At 43.8% G+C, this 26,578-nt stretch overlaps 1 protein-coding gene across 2 annotated transcripts in view; it reads right to left on the reverse strand.

Moving 5' to 3' along the window:
* The window catches only part of nav2a (neuron navigator 2a), a 315,479-nt gene that overhangs the window by 133,145 nt on the left and 155,756 nt on the right, over nt 1–26,578 (reverse strand). The window contains exons 8-10 of one of the 2 annotated variants that reach the window (XM_041197259.1): nt 14,390–14,528; nt 9,996–10,281; nt 5,409–6,024 (exon numbers count right to left, since the gene is read on the reverse strand). In XM_041197259.1, the coding sequence (XP_041053193.1) occupies nt 5,409–6,024; nt 9,996–10,281; nt 14,390–14,528 (1,041 nt within the window). Of the gene's footprint in view, nt 1–5,408; nt 6,103–9,995; nt 10,282–14,389; nt 14,529–26,578 lie in introns of both variants that reach the window. The other variant, XM_041197260.1, reaches the window with a different exon arrangement.

A 26,578-nucleotide genomic window follows, 5' to 3' on the forward strand; every position in this document is an offset into this window, starting at 1 on the left:
CTCTCCAAGCACAGGGAATAATTTCTCTCTTTCTACTCTATCAAATCCTTTAATCATCTTATATACCTCAATTAAGTCCCCCCCCGCAACACCACCCTATCTCCCCTGTAATCTTCAATATTCAAGGGAATGCAAGCCTAATCTATGCAACCTATCTTCATAATTTAGCCTGCTGAAGCATTCAAAATGGGCAGGTTCAAAGTTCTTGGGAGCTAGGTGCACGGGATCAGTATATCGCAGCCACGTCAGCCTTCTCATTTCAGTTATGATCTCCCCTCAAGCTTTAAATTAGCTGAAAAACTGCAACATGCTGATAGCAGAGACATACTCATATTTTCCACACATTTATCAAAATTTTTTTTTGAGCCGAGGATGCGGGATCACGAGTAACAATTATTGTTGAGTCCACTGGAATGCATGCAGCACAGAGAGAGGGGAAAAAACCTACTCCATGGTGCCCTTGTAAGGTCATGACAAACTCAACTTCATAACCCACTTTCTGTGCTACAGACAAATTCCACTGTTGCCACCCAAAAAAATCGAGAGAGTTTAAATTTGCAGCATGTACACTTCAAACGACAGCTGAATCAGCCAAAGTTCCTGTTTCCCCTAGCAGCTGTAGGCAAAGTGTTAATACAGGTTTTCTCCTCATCAATCAGGAGTGTGCATTGGCACTGTTCAAAGGCCCTCATACCTACATGCACATCACTGGAATTCTGGCCAGATGTATAAATCATGAGTTCATCTGCAGAACTGTGCGCAGCCTTTGGCAGCAGCTTCGTTCTCTGAACAAAACAGATGGAGGCCCAGACAGGTAAGAGACAGCCATCTTCCTTAACAGATTGTATCAAATAGAGCAGTGAATAAATTATTCACACCCCTGAGTGAGATGCAAGTCCAGTGGACACTGGTTCCCAACTGTTTTAATTTTTCATTTTACATTTATGGTTGAAATGCAGTTTGCATTTCTTAATTAAAAGTTACTTAATTGCCAATTACTAAGCAATAAGTTCTCATCATTTATTACATTGATGATTTGGGACTTGTTTAACTCATGATTGAACTTTGAGCGATCAGCAGTGGGGTCGAGTTTAAATGGAGCACTATCTTCAATGGAGTAAATAATTAGAACTCATGGGCAAAGTATCTCTGATTTACACTGCGCGGTAGCAGGTGGGTAAAAGAACGTTTTACCCGCTGGTTACAGTGGCGGCTTTTCACGCTGTATTGTCCCAAACCCACCACATTAATTACACATTCCTGGGAAACACACTGTTTCTATGGCGGGCGGGCTCTCATTTACTCTCACCTCGCCACTTCATCACAACGGGCGCCATGCTTAAAGTTGAGCCGTGCGCAAACCTCTCAGTGCTTCCAGCCCACGACTGCTGCAAAGAAGACATGGCCCTGAAAGGCAAAAAGACTACAGCCCCCAGGTTCAATGACGTGTCCCTCAAGCTCCTTTTTGACGCAGTGGAGGCTCGCCGTGATGTCCTCTACCCCCAATCTGGCCGCAGGTTGGGCAGCAACCTCACTAATCTAGCTTTGGAGGCGGTTGCAGTGGTGGCCAATGCCAACACCCTTCAAAATCCACAAATCCATTACACATCCACAGGGATCTCACACCTCAAGGGACATCACCGCTGACTCTCACATGCACCCTCACATCTCCATCGGGCTCATACCCTCTCGAGCTCAGGTCCCCAACCTCTCCATGGCTCCGCTCACCACACAAACATTCCATGTGGTGCCATGCGTCCTGCTCACACTCTCGCCATCTGTTTTTATGCAGGAGAAGCCTGCTCACATCAGCAGGGAGAGGTCCCAGACTGGGGGTGGAGGGGCCCACATTAGGCCCTTCACCCGCTTTGAGGAGCAGGACATCGCGCTGACTGGTGAGGACATAGACAGTGGCTGCAGTGACGGTGAGGTTGGCAGCAAACACCCTGTGAGGATCCTGCACTACATCATCCCTCTCTCAACGCAAATGTGAGTGCTCTCTCTCCTGCTTTTGACTCTGCTGCCATGCACTACTTATCTCTACTTTGGCTCACAGGGAGCTCTGCCGAGCAACCGACACACTCAACCAGCCAGTCCCTCAGCTCCATCCACATCCTCACCTCCAGCCAAAAGGACAGCTCCTCCTTTGAACAGCTGGAAATAAGCAGACCGGAAGTCCCGCCACAACGCTTACCCACACCCTCCACCAGCGCAGAGACACGCACCTCGGTGGAACCTAGATTTAGAGCAGTCTTGGGTTCACAATCTGGTGGTCAAGGCACGGACACATACGAATTAGGAACAGGAATAGGCCACTCGGCCCCTCGAGCCTGCTCCGCCATTCCATAAGATCATGGCTGATCTGAATGTAACCTCAACCTAACATTCCTGCCTACCCCCAATAACCTTTTGCCCCCTTATTAATCAAGAATCTATCTAGCTCTGCCTTAAAAATATTCAAAGACTCTGCTTCCACTGCCTTTTAAGGAAGAGGGTTCCAAAGACTCACAACACTCTGAGAGAAAAAATTTCCCCTCATCACTGTCTTAAATGAGCGAGCCCTTATTTTTAAACAGTGACCCCTCGTTCTAGATTCTCCCACAAGAGGCAACATCCTCTCCATATTCACCCTGGCAAGACCACTCAGATGCTGAAGTTCACTTTCAGTTGTCCATTTGAGCTGACCTGCGTCTCCACCCACCCAATGATCACACTCCCATGCAGCACCTGATCTCGCCCACCACACTCTCGTTTCACTTTCAGTTCGGACAGCATGGTCTGGATTCGGTTTTTCATCAGCTCCCGCGATTTTTCCCCTCCCTCAGTCAACCATTTCCTTTCCCCCAGCACAACTGAGTCCCCTGGCATCACATTCCACCTCCCCTCCGTGACCTGCCAGTCACAACCCCTTTTCCTTCGGGAATGTCCAAGTGAATGTGCACATTCCCTTCCTTCCTGAAAATCCCATCCCCACCCATATTCACCTCCTCTTTCCCACCCCCAGGGTCCATGCCTGCCTCCAAGCCCCCACCAACCACCCTCGCCATCCCTTCTATCGCTACTGTCGAACCCTCACCCTCCCACCCTAGTGCCTCACTCTACCCTCAGTTATTCTCACCATTCATACCACTCCCAGCCTCAGTTCGCTCCGCAGGAGGCAGTCATGGACCCATCAGACCCCTCATGGACACCCCCTGCTCCGTACCCCTTCCCAACCTTCGCACTCCCACACCCCATCCCCCTGGACTCCTCCTGTTTAGTTCCTCCCAGTTCCTGACTCCTTCAGACACCCTTACTTCTTTTGCCACCCTTAGTCCTTCCCCTTGTCCCAACTCTTCTTCCAGCCTTACCTCTTCCTCCAGCCTCACCTCTTCCTCTAGCCTTACTCTTTCCCCCTTCCCGACTCCCTCAGACACGCTCACTTCTTCCTCCAGCTTTACTCCTACCCCCTTCCCGACTCCCTCCTCCACCCTTACTTCTTCCTCCACCCCTACTCCCTCCCCTTTCCACACTCCTTCCTCCCCCCCCCGGACTTCCTCCCCTCTCCGCACTCCTTTCTCCCACTGGGCTCCTTCCCTTACAACTTCCACACCCCTCACACCTACCTCCTCAGCTGCCATCTTCTCCCCATTACCCCCTCCCTCCCCTCTCAACTTCACCTCCCTGACACCTTTATTCCCCCCCTCGCAACGTCACCCCTCTAACATCTTCATTCCCAATTTCACCCCCCACCGACACCTCTTCCTTTCTCAGTCAATCCTAGGCCTTCCTCTCCCACCCCCATGACCATCACCCATTGTGAGCATCAACAGTAACTTTCCAACTGTGCATTGCTTCGCTGCAGAGCTATGTCCATGAGAATCCACCCAACATGCCATGGCCATTCCTCCAAGGTCCCATTGCTGTTGGGTTCCAGCATCTCCTGCTCCTCGGATGTCCGCAATGTGAACAAGGCCCTGGCAGTCAGTCCCGACTTCCGCACGACACGCTTGTCAAGACGTGTTCTGCACAGGTGTGTTTTCCTGTCGATGTAGGAAGACGATTCAGTGGGGGGACGGGATGAGTCTAGTGGGCTGGCCTTGTAAAGATATGCTGATGTATTACAATGAGTTTCCTGTAGCGGGCAACATGGCCTGCCGTCGACAGCCCACCAACATCATGAAACCGACATTTGGCCTTCTTGCCATATTGTCCACTCACGCCACCGAACATGCCCGATGCTTGCGTGCACAGAAAATCCCGGCCTATTTCTTTCATTGCTTACAAACACACAGCCCATAGCAAAGTTTTAATTCAACTGAACTAGTAATCCAGGGGCATGGAGTAATAGTCCAGAGACATGAGTTCAAATCCCACTGTGGCAGCTGGAAGAATTTAAGTTCAATTAATTAATAAATTTGGTATAAAAGGCTAGTCTCATTATTACTGATAGTGAAACTACTGGATAGTCATAAAGACATGTCTGGTTCACTGATGTCCTTCAGGGAAGGAAATCTGCCATCCTTATCTGGTCTGGCCTACATATGACTCCTGACCCATAACAATGTGGTTGACTCTTCACTGCCCTCTGAAATGTTTTAGCAAGCCATTGTATGCAGTTCACCACCACCTGCTCAAGAACAATTGGGGATGGGCAATAAATGCTGGCATTGCCAGTGATGCTCACTTGCCAAGAACAAATTTTTAAACACTTTAACGAAATTTAAACCCACAGATGCTTCACATGCACATGAAAAAACATGAGGTTAATAGGACAATGGTAACAAAAAGTTGTATTTATAAAGCACCTTTATCATAGTAAAACATCTCAAGGCATTTCACAAGAGCGTGATCAAACAAGTTTGAGAAGTCACGTAAGGCAACATTAGGACAGAGTGCTATGAAGCACACCTTTAAACAAATATTCTTTTTAAAGATACCTAAACGATAAATTTAAATTTGACTCCTTCAAGATTGAGCTGCATATATAAAATGCACACCATTCTCAGAGAAGAATTCACTATTTGTAATGAAATCATAGCACAAATACAAAGAATGTGTTTGCAGTTTAGTTAGGGGAGGGGCAATTGCCTCCAATGTAGTGCATTTGCAGTGGCATGCTCTTAGGCCACGGATTCCAAAATACGCATGCAGGGAAAGTTGCAAATGTACACTGCAAGTCTAACTTATTCACATGCAAACACATTATCAGGGATGAGCAGGAAATCTTGGCCTCTGAATTCGCCTTTTTGATCTCTGCATGCACTGTACTTGGTTAGAGCTCTGAAACAAATTCTCAGCATGAATGCACCAATGAACTTCTCAATAGACTAATTGAAATATGACTATTAACATGCAGCTACTAAAACTGGAAACCTTTGGCATTTACTGCTTACATTCACAGCTTATAACTATAAAATATTACTTGCCTGCGTAAGGTGGGGGAAGCTATGTCAGGATATTTGGATCCTTGCTGCCGGGTACTCTGAGAGCTGTTGGTTCCAATCTGTGAAGGATTTGCTTTGACAGAGTTGGATGAAGTCACACTTTCTGTGTCAGACGATACTCCCTTCTCTTTGTCAGTCTGGTTAGGTAATGTAGGAACTGTGTTGCCCGAGGCTACCTTGGATGGCTCTCTCAGTTTAGAAACGGGAAGACCTGCCGATTTACTACTGATGTTGGAGTCTATGCTGCTAGTACTAGACCGATTTCCAGTCCCACGGCTGTTTGATTTACTGGGTCGAGGCAGGCTGCGGTATTGCAAGTTAGTGCGTGCATTTAGAATAAGATAATTCTCCTCAGTGCTCTGGGAGCCATCGACGCTGGCTTTCCTACCTGATGATCTACCTATAAGGCCTGATGACTTGGGGATTTTACCGAGAGTTGCAGAACCACTGGTAATAGTGGCGCCACTTGCTGTAATCATAGTGATTCCTCCTGAGGACCCTCCATGTTTCTTGAACCCAAAGGTGTTTGTTCCCGCAGTCGAACGTGAAGCACTCGAAGGAGGTTTCTTCCCTTCGTCCCCACTGCTGCGGCCTGCATCTGAAGGAGACCGATGGACATTTGTAGATTTAGGTGACAGTCTGCCCTTTTCCGACACCTTAGCATCATCGGTTTTTGCTACAAAAAAAACATAAAACCTCAACACAATGATATTTAAACGTCATATCGATTTTGTTAAAAAACGCTTCCAGATAATGCTCACGTTTTCTCCGGATTCAACTTTTTAACATTATTTTCATTTCCCCCAAATTCATCCATGTTGAAATACAAGGAAAGTTTTACACTGTCTTATTAGGTATTTCCAGACGTGGCAAATATCTTTACTTTTCTTTAACAAAAATGCATCACAAAAAATGTACTGATTTGGCAATAAATTTATTGTTGTTGAATAGTGTCAGGGGATTGAGATATGAAGAGTTTTTGCCTTCTTTGCCTTGAGAAAAACAGAGTCTTAAATGGAGGAGGATGAGGGTAAGTTTCATGATAATAAAGCAAATGGAAAAAGCAGACCAAAAAGATCCTTCAAACTAAACTACAATACACAAGTTTGAACCGGTTAAGGCCATAATTGGACTGAAATCAAGAATCTCTGGATACAAAGACTGATTAACACAAAGAATGAATGACTAAATACAATGGTGAAAACAAAAACCCTGGAAAAATTCAAAAAAACAATTGGATCTTTCTGCTTGGATCAGCTAAGGTGACCACTGTTATTCCTATTTATCTTGTGATATGTAGTGGCATTGTCTGCATCTAAGCTGTAAAAATGAGTGTGACCTTACTGAAAAATTGTGCCCATTTCATTTCAGGCATCAGTGGAATTCCAACTGCAAGACTTAGCAGCAGGGACTCCCGTTACTGCTCAACCCAGTTGGAAAATGCCCTGGGAAAAGGGAGAGTTGGGTGCAGTAATTAACAGTCAAGGGAACCAGGGCACCATGTGATTTCTTAGTTCTGAGAGACTCTTAACTCTTAACATGATCAGGGGTTGTGGGTGGCATCAAGTTGAGTTTAGATTATCTCTGGATTTCCTGCCATGTCTTCCTTCATTGACCTAGGCTTAGGTTGACTGCAACAAACCAAGCCTCCTCAAAAACAAGCCTAGCATCCAATCACAGCGTATGCTGTTGTTATCCTGGTTCACACTTTGTCCCACTTGTCATTAAACTTTTTCTCATTCATATGTAACAGCTCGTTTGCAGTTCTAATTCTAAATGTCTTTGGCTCAATACATAACTGTTTCTGTCCCAAGAACATCACACTGATGTTCCTCTTGAAGTTTCTGCATGGCCTCATCCTACCCTGTCTCCATAATTGTTTCCGTATCTATCCCCCATTCCAGAATGTTCTTTTCCCTTGCACTCTAACCTGTTATGCATTCTCTCCCCCTTTGTCTCAACATTAGTGACAGTGTCATCAATTGCCGTGGTCCTATTGTTTGGAATTCCCTGTAGAAACCTCTCTCTCTCCACCTTTGTAAACCTCCTAGAAACCCATGGCCCTGAAACTTACAGGTGTGGGAGGGAAGGTTTTGGAATGGGATGGGGGGGGTATGGGGTGAAGGGTCATGGTTGGGAAACCCAGAAGTTGTTGTGTTTCCATGATGTTTTAGCATGGTTTCTTTTTCCATGACCCCTGTACAAAAGCCAACCTGACTGGCAGGCTTCACTGCTTGCGAGACGAGGAAGGCCTGGATGCCTGTGTTTTGTCTGTCATCGTTTGTTCATATGTCAAAATTGCATGAGAAAAGATCTCTGGAGCTTATCGGTCATTAAATCCATGTTTAGCAAAAGTAATGTTAAAATTGAAGTAAAATGTTTAGAAGTTAAAACAATTATAAAAGAAGATTAGTGTAGGTGGATTATCTTAAGTTAAAATGAAAGTAAACTTAACCTTAAAATGATTAAAATGACAGGGAGGGAGAAAAACAATGGAAAAGGACCTTGTTTAAATAAGAAGTTCATATATTTGGAAGGAGCAACATCACATGATGGGGTGAGAACATGGACTGAGAACTTTATTCTGTGTATTCCAAGAACATTTAGGGTGAGATTTTTCCACCTATTGGCTACGAATGATTGGAAAATATAGTACAATTTTAATGTCATGATTAATTTAATCTCAGCGATGCATTACCTTCCAAGTTGTTGACACCTCATTAAATAATCACAGTACAACTAGCTAACTTTGAGGGGAAGAAGAAAATATTTTGCTACATTAATGCACAATACAAGTTGCACAAATATTTTTGTCACTGCTAACATCATTTGCCAGTTTGGCCAATCAGCAGCTAATTTGTGCAAATGCACATGAGGAAAAATAATTTTGCTTTTCACTACGAGTTTTCAGCTGATGTTGCCATCAATGCACTTTCCATTCACCTGCACTTAAAACACTTAGACCTCTAATTTTAAGCATGAACTCATCTGAAGCACTGATGGTGCGTGGAACAGATGACGAGTGTAACACCAGCTGGTTATTGTCCAAATGGATGACTTAGTCATGATCAGAAGGGTGGGGAGAGGCTGAACTTTGAGACTTAGATGAGGGCTAGGGACAAACTAAAGTACTGCCAGTGCTAAATGGATGTTTGCACATGTTATACAAGGATACCTGGCCATGTAAAATACGTTGCAGAAATCCCGTCAAAAAAGGGGCATTATAAGCAACTTCATTGTTTCACCGATAATCCACATCGTCAAGAGGACTAGATCAAAGCCTTAAGATTGGATTGATATGAACCAAGTAAAGCTCTTTAAATCCAATACAATTCTGAATTAAGGAGATCTAACGCTGGCTGAGTAATAAGCTGAAAATTTGATTCAGCTCCAAGTTTTTATTTTGCCTTTCAGAATAAACATATCTGAATGAAGAACAGATCAGCTGGGAAGCAGCCTGCTGAACCCCACCATATCCAGACAATTGTGAACCGGTGCTTCAGTTCCAAGAACTCATCAGAAGTGAGATTCCATACAAAGTCAGCTGTGGAAGGAGCTTCAAGGTGAGAGGAGAGAAAATTAGGAGTTGAGTTTAATGTCTGCTGCTTTTTCTCTTCCTAGGCAGTGGCACAAACAGAGTACATCAGATCCACTTTCAAAATTCTGCACAAATGTTCTGTGGAACACCCACGGTGCGAAATGTTGGCTAAGAAAATGATGGGATTTTGCATACACAATTGAGTCTTGTCCCAATACGAACAGCTGTGCCATCTCGGACAGCAGTCTGAGCAACAAAGTGATAAATCATTAAAAGTATTTATGTTTTCCACCATGCTGTTTCTGTGCCTCTTAGTTTTAATTTCTACTGCCAGAATTTCCTCTACCTATGCCCAGGTTGCACACCAAAGCATGCAAGTCAGCTATGGAAATAAACCTGAAATTTTCAGGTGTTTTAGAATATTAATAAACCAGTATGAAATCAGCAAAACCTGTCCCCAAACTGTAGCCCCTCTTCAGCTGAGATCTGAAACTCACATCCAATACTTTGACACCTCTTCCATTTCTTAAAAGTCGAACAGAGGTTTTGTGTTTGAGAGCACAGATCACTGAATCAAATTAACTCCAATCACTGCAACAAATGTCCAGCCAGCCATTGAGAAAATACTCTATTGAACAGTAAATACAATTGAATCAATTGGAGTTCACCTTCTCTTGAAGGTCTGCTAAGTTTTTTTTAACTAGCGTTCTAACAGAATTGTCAGCAGTTTCCTCCTCTCTTTCCCATCCAATCCCAGATTAAAATGCACTAAAGCAAGACTTCATCTAACTAAATCATTGAGTGCTGTTGATGAGAAATGTAATGTGCGGATTTAGATTTTAGAACTTTTGAAAAGTGCGATGGGGTGAGACTTGCTCAATGTTATCTTGATCAGCAATTTCAAAGCAGATGTAGCCATCTCTCAACAACATAACTGAAGTGAGCAGCAGCCTTTGAATGCCTCCCAGGGGGTAGGCAGAAGAGATCACTTCTAATTTTCTTTTGAAAATTAAATGGCTAATTCTCCTTACCTGCTCCATGTGCTTTAAGTGTGTTTGTAGATGCTTTGGCCCTCGGTGTGGTGACGCCAACCTGTGCTGTCATCCCTCGACGCCAGGACCCTGTCTGGGAAATGACTGTGGTCTTCTTATTTGAGCTGCTTTTCTCGGACTCATCAGAAACATCCGATGGGTTTCGCCTCCACTTCGAGCTGGAGTCCATCTTTATTCCGCTGTCTGATCCACCGTCTGACCTCTTTATTTCTTCACCAGACCAAGTGGAGTTTCTTTCTGAATGCTTCTCTGCATCTGTCTGAGGCTAGACAAACAACAAGCCATTACTTTCAAAGAACATGGTCTTTCTACTTTATATCACAAGTGTGGACAGCTAGTCTAATGGATTGAAAAAAAAATGTTTTTGGTGTTGGTTTCCTAACTTTAAAAAGATGTTTAACTGCCGTGCAGCCTCTCGTTGTCCATGACGGTTAGAAGTGGTATATAAATTCTCATCTGTGGCACAAACAGAATTTGGAATCAGGAACTGTGAATATATGTGGTTTGTACTCAGGTTTGCATCTTTCATTCCTTACTTATGCACCTGTTCTGGAGCATGTCTATGTTAAAATATCCCCTGCACACACTTTCTGAGCAGATTTTGAGAAGCTACAACTTACTTGAGATATATTGACAGAGATTTCTTCCATACCAGAACCTGTACATTTAGTTTGCATAAGTAATTGAAGGGATGACAAAAGTAGTGAGATGTTCAATGGCAATGCTTTGCCAAACTGAAGATCAAAGATTCTCAATGCAAACAAATCCAGCAATGTCCTAGACCAGTGAACATCTCCGGCCATCTTCTCCAGTTCACAATTTTTAAAACATATTTTGATCAGCATCATTTTTCATAGAATTCCAATCTTCCACATTTTCACTTAAACACCACAAAATATTGTTAATTGAAAGATTCTGGATCTATGCTACCAGTCCAAATGATAGTAGTTACACTGTCAAACTGTGCTATAAACCCTCTTATTGCAGTAATCAGTCACATAAATGCATCTTTACTGTGCTGAATATATAAAAACATTATGCAATGTCACAACTGCTGTTCCTTTTACAAATTCATGACCTTTTGTCTCTCGGTTATTACATCTTAGCACCCTAAAATACAGAATAATACTGGACACAATGCCAGCGAGTTGCTTCATCTCCTCAATATGCCCTTATCATTGCTCCTTAACAAGCAGCACCTGTTGCTAAGGCATCACTTCACTACCCTGCTCAAGCATTCATTCTTGATGTATAAGCCTAGAGAGTGTCAGTGAGCTATTTGTCCTTGCAGATTATCCCAACATAACGCAAATTACTTTTGCCTGGAAAGTACACATGACCGGATATTAGTCATGAGCAGGATCCCTGTGTAATTGGTCAAGGAAGCTGAACTCCCACTCCCATGCCAGCTGGGCTTGATTAAAATCGCCTTTCTCTGTGTTTCAATGTCAAAGACCATCAACAGAAAGTAAAGTTTATCCTTTTTCATTAATGGTGTTAGGATTTCGCCAAAATTCCTACTCTAGAACTGCAATTAAGACAATCCCTTTAACTCAAAGGCATAGTTATGCATATTGTTTTGTGAAAACAGCAGCCTGAAATGTGTGTTACTACCCAAATTCTACGTACAATGCCTGTAGTTGCTAATTCACCTTATTTATTTTTGAAAACAATAATTACTATCTTATAAATATAAAAGCTTTCCATTTGAATTATTTAATATGGATGCAACCTGGATTATAAAACATGCATTTTCCTAAAATAGTTTATTCAGAGATTTTTTTTTATCCTCACTGCACAAAAACTACTTTTTTCTGAATCTCTGTTGTGTAGGGTGTTTTGCTTTGAAAATAACCTGGCAGATTTAAATTGTGAGAGATTCTATTGATTGTGCAAAGTCATTTTATCCCACTACAAGAAAGAAATTATCCAATAATGTGAATCGTGCAATATCATTAACAGCAAAGTGAGAACTTAGTGCTAAAAAATGGAAATATTAGATCATTTTAATCAAATGACTGAATTAAGAGGCATAGGCTGTAATTGAGAATAGTCATACTAAGCGAGCTTTTAACAGGTGGGGATGCCACACACAGTCCAACAGATTAGGTGAGGAATAGTGCATCTCATATGCGGGATAGAAGGTAAAGAAGATAAAATAGGCTATTTTAAAGAACAATCCAGGGGTCCAACGATACAGTATTCTTTAAAAAAAAATTCATGCAATTCATTATTACACAGAAAGCAAAGTTGAACTCCAAACCAAAGTTTTTATAATTCAAACTAATTATTAACTACAATGGCTGTTGTAACCAGCAACATGGGTGGTATTGCATCTGCTTCCTTCAGGCAACCTTAAATAAAATAGAACCGCTACATTACAAATATCCATTGTGGTACAGTGTATCAGCAAATGTTATAAATACTTATTCCAACTGTCATGACAGCTCAAATGCATAGCATATTAAAAGCCAAAAGCTGGAAAGTGACTGGTTTCAATCAAACAAGCAATTTTCAAAGTATAGTAACTCATTCCACTTTAGAGCAGAGTTCATTAGTTATAAACTGGTTTATAATTGACCGCATCAATTATTTGCTTCCTACTTGTGTAGACCAATATTAAATAACTAGTAATTCTTTCTGAAATTTCCATCTGTTAAACAAGGAACAGTCATTCATTGTGAGGACTTCTCTCTGAAACGGTTCACACCACCTTGTCCAGCTCTGTCTTGTACATTAAAAGTGGGTGTAAATATGGGCCTGTGCTTCCAGGAGCCCTTTGACATGGGGCAGGGTGGGGGGGAGGGAAACTCAAAGGCCAAGCTCCCTAGCATCTGATTTGTAGAATCCTATGCTATGCATAATTGCAAGGAGAAAAAATGGGTGTGAATTTTATATAAAAACATACCTCTCAGGACTTGACTTGAATTTGCCTTTATAACTTAAACGGACAACTCTAGTGTCCACTTTTCAACATATTATTGTCACACAATATGGCTAATCAGCATGAAGGGAGTGGTGTTTCGATGTTGTCATTGCAAACACAGGCACAATGGGTGAAGTTCAGAAAGCACGCACATATACAAACTGTAATTCATATTCAGAAATATGAATGTGAGAACTCCAGGGGCAGTACAAGATCAGATGTCATTAGCACCTGACTGTTTTGGAGAATTCATTAGGTAGAAAAGGACAGCTCCAGGCTTCTGCAATGTTTGAGATATGAAACTAACATATTCATCACAGGATGATCATGGGTTAGATTTGTGCTGAGTTAGTACAGTAGCTGCAAAGCAGGGGAATAACAGGTCACTTTGTTTCCTGTACAAGATGCGAGTGCAGGGGGTGAGGGAACGGGCGCTGAGATGCCACATTCCTGCTGGAAAGTGTAGTGTGAACACTGGACGAGAGCAAGAATGGGCCATACAACAACGTCCTTCTGCCACAGCTTGAATTCACACCCTCAGGGCTCAGACATGGCAACCAGTTATTCTCACACAGGGGAGAATTTTCTCCCTATCAGGCGGGCCGGTCGGGAGCAGGCGCGGAGCTGATCGCCACCTGCGATCGGCTGCGGGCCACCAGTTTATGTGGGTGGGCCAACTAAGGCCCGCTCAGTGTGACAAGCGCCCGGTAGCGCTCAGTGCTACCTGTGTGGGTGGGTGGGAGGGAGAGTTGGGGCCTGCGCTCCTTCACCCGTGGATGAGGCTTCATGAAAAATTTGAAGGCTGCTTGGGCTCTTCATCTGCCCACCCCCCCCCCCCCCCCCCGCCCCGGTTCGGCAGGAGCGCTGCTGACTCCGGTGCACGCACACTGAACAGGAGATCGGAATGATGCATGGTGACGTCGGGACACACGCCCAATGTCACCGCGCGTCATTTCATGCATCCGCGTGTGGGGCCCGCCCGCCCACATGCTGAAGAGAAAATTCTCCCCATAGTGTCACTGGCAAACAGCAGAGCACTTTGCTGAGCTTATAAGACTGATTTTTTTTTTTAACTTCTTAGACTTCAATGAGATCTGCCCAAGAGAGACCAGCTTCTTGAGTTCTTGACCAAGGAATGGTTAAATATATAAAAGGGGGAACTTTTAAAATAATTTAAAAAACCAATTCTTCCTATCATCTTTAAAATAAATCTTCAAAGAATAAATAAATGAGTTATGAAGGTTCAACATGTCACACGCAAAATGAGATCATTTCTTGAACATCTGTACCAGGATCTTGACCTTTGCCATCACTGAATAATACCATATATATTCATTAAAGAAATTGTTCACTTCTATGCATGTGAAAAGTAACAAGCCTTCAATTCAACTGGGACGGTCCACGGGGATGGATTTGACCGGCTCATCGTTCCCAAATGACATTTTACCTGGCTATCCGGGTTTTTGCGAGAGGTGGCTGGTGTGTTGGCGTATGAGCTGATGGAAGAACTTGTATTGATGTCGTCGGTGCTGAGGTTGTCTATTGTGTCGCTAATCCCACTGCTGACGGAACTGCTGTCATCCCAACTAAAGAGAAAAACAAACACACACCAATTAACACTACATGTTCGGTAAACAGCTTCAAACAAAACAGACACCTCCCAGCCATTGTCCTCCATCATCACTGTTTCCCACAGTGGGTGGCTCAGAAAAACTTGGATGTGGACAAAATGAAGGGCACACCAAGCTGACAAATAATCCTACCAGTCAGCTCCATACGTCAATTGAAAAAACGTTTTGTGTCGTCATTACATCTTGAAACACAAGTAAATCGTTTATTCAAATATTTCCCACCTTGTAACGTTTTTGCTGGTTTCTGGAGTCAATTTAAGGGATCTCACCTACATTAGTGAACAGCAGAAAACTGCTTTGTGCAATGTTTGCACATTTCGGTGAAGTGTTGCAACTCCAGGCATGTAAAGCAAGTGGCTCTTCAATGAGAATGAGGACACAAGGCAGTATTTTGAGAAACCATTTAAGATCCTGATTTTTCTAAATACTGCTCAATTGCCTAGCGCAAGGGGTAAACCAATGTTCAGTGCCATGGGGTGGCGAATGTAGTGTTGCTTCCTCTAATTCTGCTCCCTGGAATGAGAGGTGATCTCACATTACCTTCTTTGGGAGCTTGACTGGGTAGAAACTGAGAGCCTGTTTCCCCTGCCTGGGGAATCTAGAACTAGGGCCAATGTCTTAGGAAAAGGGGGTTGGCCACTTAGGACTGAAATGTGGGGGCATTTCTTCCCACATAGGGTTGTGGGCCTTTGGAATTTTTAAACCATAGAGAACTGTGGATTTGCAGTTGAGTATATTCAGGATTGAGACTGATACAATTTTGGACACTATGGGAATTGAGGGGTATGGGGAATAGGCTGGAAAAGTGCAGGCGATGCAGAAGTTCAGGCATGATCTTACCACACGGCAGATTCGAAGGGCTATATAACTGACTCCTGCTAAAGCTGAGCTGAAGGGACCTAGAATGGGGTGGGAGGCATTCAGCAAGGTTTCCAAAAAGCCATCTCAGCCAGTCATCATAAGTGGATCATCTGTGTTTAGAGTTGTGCTTTCAAGACCCAAAAGAACAAACTGAAGAACATATTTATAATTTAATTCCTGTTGAAGACTGCCACTAAAGTTATTAACTGCATGGCCCAAGCAGAAATCCCTGGTCAACTCCACTCGGAAACTTCAATTCTGGACAAGCCCTGAATCTTTACCTCCAGTTACTGGTGTTGAAATTTGCGCCCGTTAATTACAATGACAGATGGCTGAAGAATGCTAGGAAATCGCAAACTTTAGTTAAGATTCCAAAAGACACACGCAAAAAAGTTGGCCACTACAGTGTTGAATATTCACATCCACCGATATCCTCAGGGCACTTCTCCTGAAGCTGTGGTTTTTAAACAGGAAATCTTCCGTTACCTCACGGACACAAGTCAGTATCAGCTGCACCAAACTGTGTGTCCAGTTTTTGCACCTGCAACCGGCAGTGCAAAATGAGGTCCCACGAGTTTCAGGAAATCACATGTCTGCAGAGTCACTGGATAACAATCAGGCATCCACCCACTTTTCTTTGAATAACTACAAAAGCTGCAATTTCACATCACATTTTACATGAACGTGCACACCAGCTGTGCACATTATTTTGGAATGATTGAGCAAATATAATGATTACCTATTATAATAAGCAATACATGCGCACGCCCCATCCATTGGTTTCACCTTTTGACCCAAAATATAACTCAGAATCTTGCCAGCAGGCTGTACTTCGAAGACACATTTTAAAACATAAAGTAGGAGCAAAGCTTTTGACCGGCACTCCAGTGCAGCACTGAGGGAGTGCTACACCGTTGGAGGTGCTACACCATTGGATGAGACGTTAAACAGAGGCTGTAACTGCTCTCTGAGGTGGGTACCATGCACTACTGGATGAAGAGCAGGTGTAGTCTCCTGGGGCAGAATTTTATGTTCCAAGGGTGGGCATGCGCCCAACCCGAATGGGTGTAAAATCGCGCAAGGTGGTGTCAGGCGAGCATCCTGATGTCATCGTGCACTCACACAATATGTCACTCGGTGGGCGCGCACGGCAGTTGGAAGCGCGCCCGCCGACAATTAAGCCCAATAATGGCTCAATTGTCTTCAATTTTTCATGACCCATCCAACCTTACAGCTGGCGGACAGGCAAATTGGCCAGGCGGCCTTTACATTTTTGATGAAACCTCATCCAAGGGTGGGATGAAATCTCCGTTAGGAAATAAAATAAAAGGAAATATCTGGGGGCAGCATTTTTATGAGGTATGCTTTTAGGTGCTTGATTGTGACGCATGGACATTTTTTGCAGCTTTTTTAACACCTTTATTTCATTATTTGCAGGTCTGCAGCTCCCTGAGGCAGATGTCTGCCTTCAGCGGTGCCGTTGTTGCCTGCACTCTTCCCACCCCCAACCCAGAAGCGCTGAGCTCTCCAGCGCGTGTTTCACACTGGCTGACCGTTAACTGGTCAATTTTGAAGGTGGTGAGGGTGGGGGATTCAGAGATAATGCCATTGAATATCATGGGGAGGTGATTAGACACTCTTGATGGAAATAGTCACTGCCTAGCGCTTGTGTGGTGTGAACGTTATTTGCCACTTAATAGGCGAACTTGAATGTTGCCCAGGTTTTACTGCATCGGGCATGGTGGCTTCAGTATGGGAGGAATTGTGAATGGTGCTCAACATTGTGCAATCATCAGTGAACATCCTCACTTCTGACCTTATGATAGAGGGTAGGTCACCGATGAAACAGCTGGAGATGTTTGCGCCTAGGGCACTACCCTGAGGAACTCCTTCAGCAATATCCTGGCTTCCATTGGCCACAACTATCTTCCCTTATGTTTGTATGACTCCAACCAGTGGAGGGTTCACCCCTTAGTTTCCATTGACTTCAATTTTGGAAAGACTCCTTTATGCCAAACTCTGTCAAGTGCTAAAAACAAAAAACTGCAGATGCTGGAAATCCAAAACAAAAACAGAATTACCTGGAAAAACTCAGCAGGTCTGGCAGCATCAGCTGAGAAGAAAAGAGTTGACGTTTTGAGTCCTCATGTTCTGTCAAAGGGTCATGAGGACTCGAAACGTCAACTCTTTTCTTCTCCGCCGATGCTGCCAGACCTGCTGAGTTTTTCCAGGTAATTCTGTTTTTGTTCTGTCAAGTGCTGTCTTGATGTCAAGGAATTCAGCTCTTATGTCCATGTTTGGACCAACACAGTAAAGAGGTCTGGAGCCTGTTGGCTGCTGAGGTTTGGCTGAGAGCCCAGACATCTATTAGAATAATCGAACACCTGCTCCCCAGAGGATACATTGTTTGATTGACAACTCAGGCTCAGATCTCTGCAATTTCACAATGTTTGTTGACATAACTTAAGTGGTTTCAAGTGTTCAAACTTCAAAGGGCCAGGATGATTGACACTTTTATTAGCTTACTATCCAGACTTTTTTTCCATAGGAGAAAGTGGTTACAATTTTTCAAATATTTTTTTACATATGCCACTTTATATTGTGGTGTTCATTGGTTCTAGAAGGTGGGACAATGGCCACGTAAGTGTCAGAGCCTGACAAAAGGGGCATGAGAGGCCTGAGGAAGTTGGTGGAAAGGCAGAGCTTGGCATAGGGGACATAAGGGTTGGGTGGAAGGGCAGAGCTTGGCATTGGGGGCATGAGGGGGCATTTACATTTTAAAAGGTCCCCTCATGCACACTAGAGTTCACAACTCTTCTAAGGGGCCATGAACCACAACTCTTTAGAAACTTTGCCTGACTCCAAGAAAATTGCAAAGGAGTAGGAGACACCTATCTCCACAATATAGCTGGCCAAGTCAGGAGTGCTGGGTGCAGGCTTCTGACAGGAAGCAGCCCACACCCTATAGAGGAACTCGCAAAAATCGCACAGCCCGGAAATGGGGCGTGGAATCCCGGAATCAGGAGCAACCCGTCATTTTTAAAGTGCTTCCAAGTCAACCCAACTCGGTGAAAATCCAGGCTATTAACTCTGTTTCTTGCCCCGCTGTTGCCTGACCCGCTGAGTGTTTCCAGCATTTTCTGTTTTTATTTCAGAGTTTCTGCACCTGCGGTATTTTGCTTTTGGCTTCGTAAAGATTTGTTTCCAAACTTACGGCATCTTGATGTGTTCAACTCAAACCTGGTAGAACGAACTAAAGGCCCATCTTTACATGGTGTGACTAATGTTTTTTTTAGACAAACATTTAAAGTTGTGCGCCTCCTACATAGGTAAGATCGGTTTACTCGCAGTTGTAAAACAGCTTCAGAGGTTTTTTTTTATTTCTTTCAAGTTATAATTCCAATGAATTATTCTGGCATAGTGGCTACACAATGGAGAGACTAAATTCACTGCTTGGCAGTTTTGAGCAGTGAACTGGCAATCAAGAACCATTCCTCAACATTAGCAACCTCCCTCCCCAAACATGAAAAGGCTGATGTAATGGAGCTACAATGCCTTTGAAATATTATCATGAGAACCACAGTTCCTCAAAAGATTTTTTATTGTGTGATATATTTGAAAGCAGAAACCCTTAAAAGGAATTGTATCTAAAGGAATTTTGGACCTACAAGAATTAAGTAGTTTTAACGCTTAAACTCATAGATTTTTTTTTTTGAAGAACATAATCTGTTCAGTTTTCTTAGAAGCAAAGAAGGACACAATACCGGTGGGGGGAAGGGGCAGTATTGAGCCTGGCCATCTGTGAAGAAAGCAATGTTAAAGTTGTTATAAAAAAAAACTTCTGTTAAATTCGACCCCAGTTTTTTGATCTGCCTGCCCATTTAGTGGTGGGTAGGTAGCATACCCACCTTGCCTCTGTAGCCAGGAGGTGTTAAGGGTGGCCATAGAATCAAAGGGCAGAAATTACATCCTGCGGATGAGCACGTGCCCGACCCGACTGTGCGTGAAATCAAGCATCCCGACGTCATCGAGCACTCGTGCGAGATTTAGCTCGGCGGGCGCGCACTAAAGTCGGAAGCGCGCCCGCCGACAATTAAGAGGGCAATTAAGCCCATTAACAGCGCAACTGTCTCCGATTTCCCGTGGCCCGTCCAACCTTATGGTTGGCAGGCGGGCAAATCGGCCAGGCAGCCTTTACATATTTCATCAAACCTCATCCAAGGGCGGGATGAAATCTCCATTATGAAATAAAATAAAAATAAATATCAGTGGACAGATTTTTTTATGAGGTACATTTTCAGCAGCTTGATTGTGATACATGGACTTTTTTTTTTGCAGCTTTTTAAACCTTTGTTTCATTATTTGAAGGTCTGCAGCTCCCTGAGGCAGCTGTCTGCCTCCAGGGAGCTCCCTCACAGCGCTCGCCCGCACCCACGGTGAGCTCATTGCCAGCCTTCTTCCCGCCCCCACCCCAGCAGCGCTGAGCTTTTCAGCGCACATTTCACGCTGGCTGGACACTAATTGGCCGGCCAGTGTGAAATTGTGGTCTGGGGCCGATTGTGGTCGGTGGTCCGTTTCCCGGCCGCTCTCGGACCCGTCGATTGCGTGTGACCCGCCAAAGGTAAAACTCAGGTCATAGAATAATATGGCAGAGATGCCACCATTTAGCTCATCGGCGTCTCTGTTGTCCTGATGTGATGAATTTTCCCTCTATTCTGTAGGAAGCTGCAGTCGCCTCCACTTGGCACTTGTCCATTCATAGAAGTTAGGCTGGAAAGCAAGCAGGGCTCAGTGAACCTACAAAACAAAAATAAAAATAAAAATAACTGGAAAAACTCAGCAGGTCTGGCAGCATCTGTGGAGAGGAACACAGTTAACATTTCGAGTCTGTATGACTCTTCAACAGAACTAAGTGAAAATAGAAGAGAGGTGAAATATAAGCTGGTTTAAGGAGGGTGGGACAAATAGAGCTGGAGAGAGGACCAGTGATAGGTGGAGATAGCCAAAAGATGTCATAGACAAAAGGGCAAAGAGGTGTTGAAGGTGTTGATATTATCTAAGGAATGTGCTAATTAAGGGTAGAAAATTCCTCTGACATGTCTTCCTTCTTCCTTAACCGAGGTTTTCCGCACACGGTGGTTGACAGGGCCCTCAACCATGTCCGGCCCATCTCCCGCGCATCCGCCCTCACACCTTCCTCTCCCTCCCAGAAACATGATAGGGTCCCCCTTGTCCTCACTTATCACCCCACCAGCCTCTGCATTCAAAGGATCATCCTCCGCCATTCCCGCCAACTCCAGCATGATGCCACCACCAAACACATCTTCCCTTCACCCCCCTGGCGGCATTCCGTAGGGATCGTTCCCTCCGGGACACTCTGGTCCACTCCTCCATCACCCCCTACACCTCAACACCCTCTCACGGCACCTTCCTATGCAAACGCAGAAGGTTCAAAACCTGCCCCTTTACTTCCCCTCTCCTCACCATCCAAGGGCCCAAGCACTCCTTTCAAGTGAAGCAGCATTTCACTTGCACTTCCCTCAATTTAGTCTACTGCATTCTTTGGTCCCAATGCGGTTTCCTCTACATTGGAGAGACCAAATGCAGACTGGGTGACTACTTTACAGAACACCTTCGGTCTGTCTGCAAGCATGACCCAGACCTCCCTGTCACTTGCCATTTCAACACTCCACCCTGCTCTCATGCCCACATGTCCGACCTTGGCCTGCTGCATTGTTCCAGTGAAGCTCAACGCAAACTGGAGGAACAGCACCTCATCTTCCGACTAGGAACTTTACAGCCTTCCGGACTGAATATTGAGTTCAACAATTTTAGATCATGAACTCTCTCCTCCATCCCCACCCCCTTTCCTATCCCCTCCTTTTTTTCCGAATAATTTATATAGATTTTTCTTTTCCCACCTATTTCCATTATTTTTAAATGTATTTCCATCCATTGTTTTATCTCTACCTTTTAGCCTATTTCGATTCCTTCACCCCACCCCCACTAGGGCTATCTGTACCTTGCTTGTCCTGCTTTCTACCCTTAATTAGCACATTCCTCAGATAATATCACCACCTTCAACACCTCCTTGTCCTTTTATCTATGACATCTTTTGGCAATTTCCACTATCACTGGCCGTCTATCCAGCTCTACTTGTCCCACCCCCCTTAAACCAGCTTATGTTTCACCTTTCTTCTATTTTTACTTAGTTCTGTTGAAGAGTCATACGGACTCAAAACGTTAACTGTGTCTCCACAGATACTGCCAGACCTGCTGAGTTTTTCCAGGTATTTTTATTTTTATTTTTGTTTTGGATTTCCAGCATCCGCAGTTTTTTTTGCTTTTATCACAGTGAACCTTCACTCTTCACCGCTTGGTTCTGAGTTTCAGCACTGCCATGCTGTGTGCCATTGTGCCATCAGGAGTTTTAAGGATTTGTGTAATTTCTTCTCATCTTTCCTCCCCTCAATCCAGCACGCAGTGACTCCTACAGGAATATAATTCTATCTACTTCACCGGTCCTCCAGTGCTTTGACTACTTAGTCGTTTTTCCACACGTGAGCCGAATCAGGATCTTAGCAGGACATGGGCCTGGATTTTACAGGGTGCTGATGGGCCCTGTACACTGGTCAGAGGTTGAGGGCAACCCAGCCTCAGGCAGGCATGGAAGCCCCGACTATATTTTATGTTCCTCAGGCAATTAATTGCCTGCCGTCGGGGTTTTCACCCCATTAAGGAACAAAGTTTTGTCCTTTTAAGGGGTGTGGTCCTGCCTCCAAGAGCTGCCTGGCAATTGGAGTGCCTGTAGCTCTTCCGTCCCAGCACTGACACTGGGAGAGGTGGCTGCTGCTGGGAATGCAGCCAGGCAGGACCAGCCACAACGGAGGGGGCCCTGGAACGTTGGGATAGCCAGGGCGAATCATCAGGCAAGCCCCAGCAAGATGGGAGGGGTTTGGGCGGGGGAATGGGGAATGGGGTGAGGAGGGGGCCTGTCAATGGTCGGACCCCCATAGGCTACAGGGTGCCTGACTAGGAGCCCCCTCCCCCCCACTCCCTCCCCCTTTGGGGAAGAGTCCCTTAAGTAGCCAATTAATTGGCCTAAAAGCTGCATGGCCATCGGGCACCTTCCCCGCTGTTGGTAAAACGCCAACAGTGGTGGAAAGTACACAGCATCCCACATCCCACCCGCTTCTATCCACCCCCTGCCTCTCTGCATGTTGCCTGGGGTCCATAAAATCCCAACATTCTATCAGAAGGGCATAACAGCTAAGCTATGTTCCCCGTGCACACAATCTGCACCATCCTCCTCACCCTCGCTTTCCTCGTTGCTTAACCTAGCAGTGATGAATAGATCAAATCCGTGACCTGCCAGTCAGTATGGTTCAGTTTATGCCCCAAGAATAAAAGTTTATACTACCATTTTATTAAAATGCAACAGATATATAGGTAACACTGTAATGGACGGATGGGTGACTCTTTTCAGGTAACCAACAATTCTCTACATTACGGCAGAGAAGTGTTTAGCATTTCCCGGCTGACCTGAACAAGGTGAATCTTTACAACCACACTTGAATATGAGCTGGCTAAAAGTGCACAAGTTGTGCGAAAAACAAACAAGGGCCTCATTATGCTTAACTCCTAACAGATTTGCATACAAGTCCAGTTGCCTGCAGTCATTACTGCAGCAATGCAACCTTCTTTTTGCCCAAGTACTGAAAGGTTCAACATAACAGTGACTAATGACCTAACCAAATCATTACGTACTGAAAAAATATAAAAGCTACTTATTGTTTGCACTGAGCCACTTTACGGGGATTTCACAGTGTTTTTTTTTAAATAGTTTTTAATGTAAAACTCAGTGTACTTTCATGTGGGCATTTTAACCACATCCAGATCCACACGCACATAGCCTGAAGCTTTCTCCTTTCCATTGCAGGTGCTGACTTTTCCAGCCTAACCCTGGCACTGTTTCTTTGTTGTGGGAGTTCAGTTCCTACTTGGCTACATGTAGGTCAGCAGTACAAGTGCTCTGTTTCTGCTGAGTTTACTTTTGCGCTTCTAAAGCCTTCAGATTATATGTGTCTCAGATGCCTTCTTGACAATGGGATCCTTAAAACAAGATACAGCAGACAGACAATGATTCACATACTGCTTTTTTTTAACAAGTAAATCAATATATTATGGTGGCAATCTTTCATAATTACACCATCCATAAATGCATGAACAGTATTACAGTTAATCAGGGGCAAAACATTGAAGTATAACATTGTGAATACGTTGCTGCTTCACTACTTGACTCATAAAGGGAGTCTCACTATTGGAACAACTGTTTTCTTAAAACAATTTTATCATTGTAACAGTATGAAGCTTTACATTGTTTTCTGACTTTTTTTGTATAGTGAGAAATGGCTGTGTCATCAAGGGAATGGATAAATTCAACCTGATCACACATAAATAAGATAAAACATGCACCATCATTAGCTTGCATTATCATGGAGAATTCACAATGACCTGAATGACAGAAAGGGTGGATGGGTTAAAGATATCCATTACTTTGCATTCTAATTAGGACATCTGGAGGCATCACCAGTGGATGTGCCCAATCTTTCTTTTAAAATGGGCTTTGCATTCATAATCTTCAGTGCCACTGGTCTTGGGAGGAAATAATATACATTACCGGTGATGCAGTATCATCTGGGCCCAACCCCATTACTGCAGAACTAAGTCATCCAGAGGAGATCTCAACACTGAGTTGGGATTCTCATAAGCCAGCCAACAGTGTTGGGACCAGAGACCCCAAAAATGGCAATTTTATAGAGTCCCAGTCAAAACTCAGTAAATACTGATAGCCGACGGAGTTTTTACATCTTGGTGGGTCTGAACAAGAAATACGTTTGTAAAAAAAAAAGCAGAATCAGCAGCTTATACCATTCCTGAGAGAGAAATAAAACATTTAGATTCACAATTGTACCTTGCGTAGCTTCAGGAAGACCTAAAGCATTTCAGTTAAAACTCTGAACAGTTTAAGTGACACTTATCTTTAAATGACATGGTGGTGCCATTTTTAACAAAAGTCAGCTACACTCAAAACAGAAACTAACTGGACTCAGGAAGTATTAAAACAACAAGGAACGGAAGGTGAAAATAAACACAAGGAACAGTAGCACTGTTCCCAGGGGGGTTATTGCAACAACTACGTTTTCTCACAACTTGTCTCTGAGTGTAACTTGAGCTCATTTTAAACCCTCTGGACAAAAAGGGTATAGATCATGCTGCAACATAGCTGGCTCTGGCAACAGTGTCTACAGTAATAAAACGTGCATCAGAAAACAGGACAGCAAGCCTTACCTGCTCATGTTACTGATGCCGCCATCCTGGGAATCAGACACACAAAGACCATTTATAAGAAAACAAGGATTCCGACAATCCCCATATTAACTAGAAGTTACAATGTCTGGTAGAACTTGTTTCTGACAAGGTTCAAAAGGCAGCAGACTTGACATAAACCAATGGGATTTTCTTTGTCCATTACGGAGGATCAGTATTGACCTTTTCCTCATTATAGCACATTTTGGATTACAAAGTAGATTCCAAATGCAAAAATTAGGTCATGCTGAATTTGGCTGAGAGACATACAATCAGATATTAGGTTCTCAGGATCAAACTCAGCACAATCTGCTTTGATATCTGCAGTATACTTTGTTTCCAACGAGTGCAACTTTCTCAACTTTTTTTGTTAGCACAGGCAGGTTTGATACCTTTTGCTCCTGCTATAGAGTCCCTGGGAAGCACGCAGGGCAATCCCTCAGGATTAAGGGCGACTTGCTTCCACTCCAGTTTGATCAATTCTGAGATGGCTGATAAATCCAATGACTTCCCTGCAACATTCAGGGCACATGGTGCTGGAAGGGTCGGGCAGATGAGGCGGCTGGAGGTTTGAGCGCTCTCTCCCAAACAGTTCAACTTAGCCTCTGCATGCCCCTGATGATGTCCCCTTCACAGGAGGGAGACAGCCATGGCTGAATTGGTACTCTTGCTTCTGAGTCATAAGGTTGTGGGTTTAAGTGCCACTCCCAAAACCTGGGCACAAAAACCTAGGCTGACGCTCCAGTAGAGCACCAAGGGAGTGCTGTCTTTTGGATGAGATGTTAAAAGGGCCTGAGTGCCTTCTTAGTTTGCCATAAAAGATGCCGTTACACTATCTCAAAGAAGAGCAGCAGCGTTAGCCCCTATGTCCTGGCCAATATTTATCCTTCAATCAAAATCACAAGAAAATGATTCGCTGGTCGTTATCACTTTTTGCTGTGTGCAAATTGGCTGCTATGTTTCTTACATTGCAATTGTGACTACACATCAAAGGAACTTAATTAGCTGTAAAGTACTTTGGGATATCCTGAGGTCATGAAAGTTGCTATACAAATGCAAGGCTTTTTATATATACCGTACTCAAATCACTGCAGCTAAAAACACTGTTGCTTCCACAACAAGTGTTCATCGTGTCTTCCGAGTTTTCACGGGTATCCACCGACTTTAGTGCACTGGCATCGCCTTCTCTACTTTGCTATAGCAAAAAGAGCAAGCTTGCGTTTATATAGCGCCCCCATCGTCATCCCCAAATTGCTGGACAGCCAACGAATTATTTTTGAAGTTGTTGCAATGTGGCAAAGCAGGTGGAGCGCAAGCCAAAATATAAACTTGAAAACTGACCACAAATCCGACTTTCTCCACTTCTGCCTTTGTGTTCCGTCATTTATAAAACTGGTAAATTCTTTTGCGGAATTTTTTCCGTTTAATTTTGTTCATTTGCTAAGTTAAAGGTGCCAAATAAATGCATGCTCTTGTCGCTATTAAAAATTATTGCCTTGTTTGATTAGTTGTGCTGCTCAACCTGAAACATGCAGCCTTCTACATGCTGCGCATTTAAAAAAAATAATAATGATGGTCGAGAATGCTAAGGAATATTCAACCACCTTTGTACAGAATTTTCAACGATCGGCACAGTTGCAACCGATTGAAATAATTTCTGTCAAGGTTAACTGTCATCTGATAACTGCTGTAATTAAACAAACTGGGTCAGCAAAACTTGTTCCTGCAGCTTATTTATTAATACTTTGAGAAGATTTTAGTCAGGACAGTGTAAC

Source organism: Carcharodon carcharias, chromosome 10, assembly GCF_017639515.1.
Source record: "Carcharodon carcharias isolate sCarCar2 chromosome 10, sCarCar2.pri, whole genome shotgun sequence".
Lineage (NCBI taxonomy): Eukaryota > Metazoa > Chordata > Chondrichthyes > Lamniformes > Lamnidae > Carcharodon > Carcharodon carcharias.